Genomic DNA, 4,342 nt, shown 5'->3' with positions numbered 1-4,342 from the left:
CCCCCAAAGCCACCCCCCCCCCCCCAGCCGAGCCGGCCCCGGCGCCCCGGCCAGCATCACGCGAGGGGCCGGCGGAGATGGAGCTGGAGCCGGAGGCAGCGGGAGGGACGGGGGAGCCGGGCGCCGCGCCGAGCCCCAGCTGCTCCCTGCCGTCGTGCGAGGAGCACGCGGAGCTGGTGCTGGCCGCCAGCCCCTGCTGCGACGCCGAGGGGATCGGGATCGGGGAGCGGGATGAGGCCCCGCAGGAGCGGAGCCCGGAGCCCGCCGAGGAGGCGGCCGGCGAGCCCACGGGCGCCTGGAGGAGGAATACGGCAGCCTGGGATGGCACGGCAGCGCAGCACGACCCGCTGCTCTGGCCAGAGTCCCCGGGCGCCGGCGCCGCGCTGCAGCTCGGCCGGTTCCTCGCCAGCCCGCAGCCCGGCGAGCGGCGGCAGCTGGAGGAGGAGGTGCTGCGGCAGCCCCTCTTCGCCCGGGCCAAGAAGCTCTTCGAGTCCTGGCTCTGCTCTCCCGACAGCACCGAGGCGCCCGCTCCAGTGCACAAGGTAGGAAACTCCTCCCGGGACCGCTGCGACTCCAGCGTCTCCCGGAGCGGGTTTCCCGACGGGCATCGGGGAGGGCGTGTTGGCCACGCCGAGCAGCCCCGGTTTAAATGCATCAAGTCGCTCTTGGACTCAGCTGCACAGCTCTGGGGCGCGAGTGCCTCGTGCTCTTGCCTGTTCAATGGAGATGGTGGCCCTATGCCCGGGTCTAGACGAGGTTTCCACCATCGGCCACCTCCCCACCTGCTCCGTGGTGACGTGCCAGAGCGCCAAGGGGACCAGCTGGGCTCTTTCTCCCGGCGTTTAGGATGTGCTCAAGGAGTTTGTCATAACAGCCCTCCACAACGCATCGGTGACCCCCGTGCCAACATGGGCGCCCAGCACACCGGAGCACCCGCACCCTGCCCAGCCGGACCTGCCGCCCTCCTTCCTCCAGCGGATGATCCAGAAGCTCGGGCTGAAGATGCCGGGCAGGAGGGAAGCACCGAAGCCCTGAAGCGGCTGCTGAGGAGCCGCTGCCGCCACCACCCATCCGGGTAGGGCAGAGTAAACTGCTCGCTATGAAACCTGACCAACAGGCGCTGCCAGAACAGGGCTCGGTACATCCTGCGCCCGCCATGGCCTTCCCCTCCGCACCCCGAGCCGCGCGGCAGGTGCTACTTGTCTCCATTTCATTCCTACCCCATTTTCTCTTTGCCATCCACCCCGGGGGTTACAGCTCGCCCTTGCACTTGCTGCCTGGACTGGTGCAGGATGTGTGTCCAAAATGCTGGGGAGGGGGCAGTTCTTCCCCAGCCAGGCAGCTCAGTCCCTAACAGCAGGCTCCACCCAGAGCTCCAAAAACCCTGGAGAGAGACCAAGATGAGGTGGGAGTAGGTTTGGATATGGTCTTTTATTTAATATCCTTGGATGGAAAACACTATGTACACAAGACTGCCAGCATTTATTTCTTGGTCTCCTCCTCCTTGGAGAGGGTCTTGATGATCTCCTCTTTCTTGGCTTGCAGACGTTCTTCACGGCGCTTACGAGCCTCCTTGGTCTTGGATCTGCGAGCTTCAGCCTGGTCACTGCAAGAAGTTAAGAGTTCATGAACACATAGGGATTATTTCAAGCCGCCCAGATAAAGCCTTTAATGCTGGCCTAGGTCTCTTTTCACTCTACAGGGCCCTGCTCTGCCAGACGGGCTGCTGCAGCGAGTGCAGCTTGGCACGCTTTGGTGCATGAGCTGTGGAGCATGCACAGCTCTAACTGCTGTTCCCTGCCCTGCTAGGGGCAGCGTTAACCCAGTCCTGCTTGGCCACGAGCCCCAGGGAGGATGCTGAGCTCTGCTCAGACTCTCCTGCCCCACACTGCCAGGCTCTAATTCTGGCCAAAGACAAGCTGTGATCCTTGCCCTGTCTGGGGACACCTCCCACAACAAACCTGTTTGGGGTCAAGACACGCCAGCCAAGTCAAGGCAGCCTGGCAGAACCCCGCCCTTCAGCGGGCCAACGTGCTCCTTCCCCTTGAGAGTCCCCTTGTCCTCTGTGCCAGTCTCTCTGCCTAATGCTGGACATCCCTAAAGGGGACGCCCTGCTCTGAGAAGCTTCAGAGTGAGCGAGACTGGATGGGGGTAGGTTTGGATGCACAGCTTCCCGAGAAGGACTTCAGTTGTCTAAATGCTCCTTCATGGCTCCGATACCCTCCTGGAGGCCAAGATTCAGATCCGTAGCTTCTTCACCATGCACACAGCAGGATTTTGAAATCCATCCAGTCCTAGGCCTCAGCTCCTCCCCTTGTGAATCATTTACTTATATAAGCGGCTGATCAGTAGTTCTACCAGGCTGCAGCCACATGAGCAACTAACATCTGTTACACATACAGCAAAGCGCACACAGCTCTGCCAGGATTTCTCTGCTTTTGGCCAGCTCTACCCAGTTCTGTTTTGATTCTTCACCAGTGCTCCAGATAGAGCCACCAGCACCAGAAGCCACTTGAAATTACCTGCCTGCAGAACAAGTTATATTAACCTCCCGCCTTCCCCCACAACCCACTTCCACAACCTTCAGGACTGAAGCTTAACAGTGAGGCAGCACTTACGCCAAGAGCTTCTTGCGAGCTTTATCTGCCTTGAGCTTGTGGATGTGCTCCATCAGGATCCGCTTGTTCTTGAACACGTTACCCTTGACCTTCAGGTACAGGCTGTGATACCTGAAGGAGAACAGAATGGACTGTAAACAAGGTCACCCAAAGGATCAAACCACCGCGCAGCTTCTGCCCTTCTAGGTAGGCAGCGGCTCTGCACACCAGTATGCTGTCTACTGTGACAGCCTCGTCATCCCCAAGCTCTGAAGCTGCTGCACAGTCATTTGGGCTGTCTTTTCCTTCCTTGGATCCAGCAGAGGGTTTGTCTGGAGAACTGTCAGGGTTATTCTGGAGCAGTTTTCCAGTGCCATGCCTTCTGGAAAGGATTTATTTTCCCCAGCATACTCCACACCAACAAGTTGGCTGCGGAAGCTTCATGCACCAGTAAAGGTGTACCTAAGTGGACGGACGCTCTCCCCACCACATGCCTGCTCCCCAAGGCTGACAACCAGGATGGCAGGCTTACATGTGGCGGTCGATCTTCTTGGACTCCCTGTATCTGCGGAGCAGACGCCTGAGAATTCTCATTCTCCTCATCCAAGTGACCTTCTCAGGCATACGAGCATTGGCTGTACCCTTTCTCTTACCTAGAGAGACAGGACAGGACAAGAATGTGTCTCAAGTTTCTGCAAGTTCAACAAAACCCCTTCGCTCCAGCCCTTAATCCTTCTTTTTACTCCAAGAAAAAAAACATTAATGTACCAGCTGCATTTTTAGGCCTTGCCACCAGACCTTTGGAGATCTTTGCTCAAGACAAGCTTGAAGGTGGACCAAATACCATGGAAAAACAGAAGTTTACTCTAGTTTTCAGAGGGAAGACAGCACTTACCGATGCCCATGTGCCTGCCCTTTCGGCGGGCCAAGGTGTTCTTCCTGCATCGGGCACGAGAGTGGACAGTCACAGGTTTGCGGATGATCAGACCATCCTTAATCAGTTTCCTGATTTGCTGACCTAAAGACAGAAACTCCACATTCAAGATATTGTGTAACAAAAACAAAGAGATGTTAGGCAAAGAGAGACCCCAATTTAGCTTGCATGAAAAGGATCCAGCATAAAGGACAAGGCAGACCACCTCCCCAAGGCCCCCTCACACAACTCGAGTTGCTCATTTCCCCTTTCTCCCTCATTAGTTATCTTTAGCAGCTACCACATACCAAAGTCACTACCAAGAACTCCCTAGGCACATTTTTGTGAGTGCACTAGAAATTTTATAAACTCTGCTGTTGCGCTCATGTCCCCTTGGAAACCAAAAAAGCACCCAGCAGCTGTTCAAGTGTCAGCATCTCGCTTAATCAACCACATCACTACTGAGAGAGTCCAAAAACTCTTCCATTATCCCCAACCCGCTCCTTTTGCGGGGAGGGCAACACAGGCAACACACAGCACAGCCGCCTGCCCCAAAGAGCAGCAATTACTCACGGGAGTTGGCGTTAGCAATCTCATTGGTTTCGTTAGGATCCAGCCAGACCTTCTTTTTGCCGCAGCGCAGGACGCTGGAGGCCAGCCTCTTCTGGAGCCGGAGCATACTGACGAGAACAACGTACGCGCCTTAGCGCCACGCGTGCTCCTGCGGCGAGGCGCCGCTTTTCACAGCCCCCCCACTCCAGCCCCTGTGGAGGTGGGGAGAGCTTTTCTTCCCAAGGAAGCGCAATCTGACAGGAGCTGGCTGCAGGCAGCA

General features: G+C 57.2%; 2 protein-coding genes across 2 annotated transcripts in view; both read right to left on the bottom strand.

Moving 5' to 3' along the window:
- LOC112969534 (transcription factor CP2) overlaps positions 1 to 57 on the bottom strand; it is a 4,823-nt gene extending 4,766 nt beyond the window's left edge. The window contains 1 exon segment of the mRNA XM_026072937.1: positions 38 to 57. Coding sequence (XP_025928722.1) covers positions 38 to 57 — 20 coding nt within the window.
- Positions 58 to 1,412: 1,355 nt separating this feature from the next.
- The window catches only part of RPL19 (ribosomal protein L19), a 3,443-nt gene continuing 513 nt past the window's right edge, over positions 1,413 to 4,342 (bottom strand). Inside the window, exons 2-6 of the mRNA XM_026072966.1 lie at positions 4,084 to 4,190; positions 3,493 to 3,615; positions 3,130 to 3,250; positions 2,619 to 2,729; positions 1,413 to 1,606 (exon numbers count right to left, since the gene is read on the bottom strand). Coding sequence (XP_025928751.1) covers positions 1,483 to 1,606; positions 2,619 to 2,729; positions 3,130 to 3,250; positions 3,493 to 3,615; positions 4,084 to 4,190 — 586 coding nt within the window. The 3' untranslated portion in view covers positions 1,413 to 1,482. The remainder of the gene's footprint in view (positions 1,607 to 2,618; positions 2,730 to 3,129; positions 3,251 to 3,492; positions 3,616 to 4,083; positions 4,191 to 4,342) is intronic.

The sequence above is a fragment of the Apteryx rowi genome, unplaced genomic scaffold (genome assembly GCF_003343035.1).
Source record: "Apteryx rowi isolate R43461 unplaced genomic scaffold, aptRow1 scaffold_354, whole genome shotgun sequence".
NCBI lineage: Eukaryota > Metazoa > Chordata > Aves > Apterygiformes > Apterygidae > Apteryx > Apteryx rowi.
This window is presented reverse-complemented; position numbering and strand designations above follow the sequence as displayed.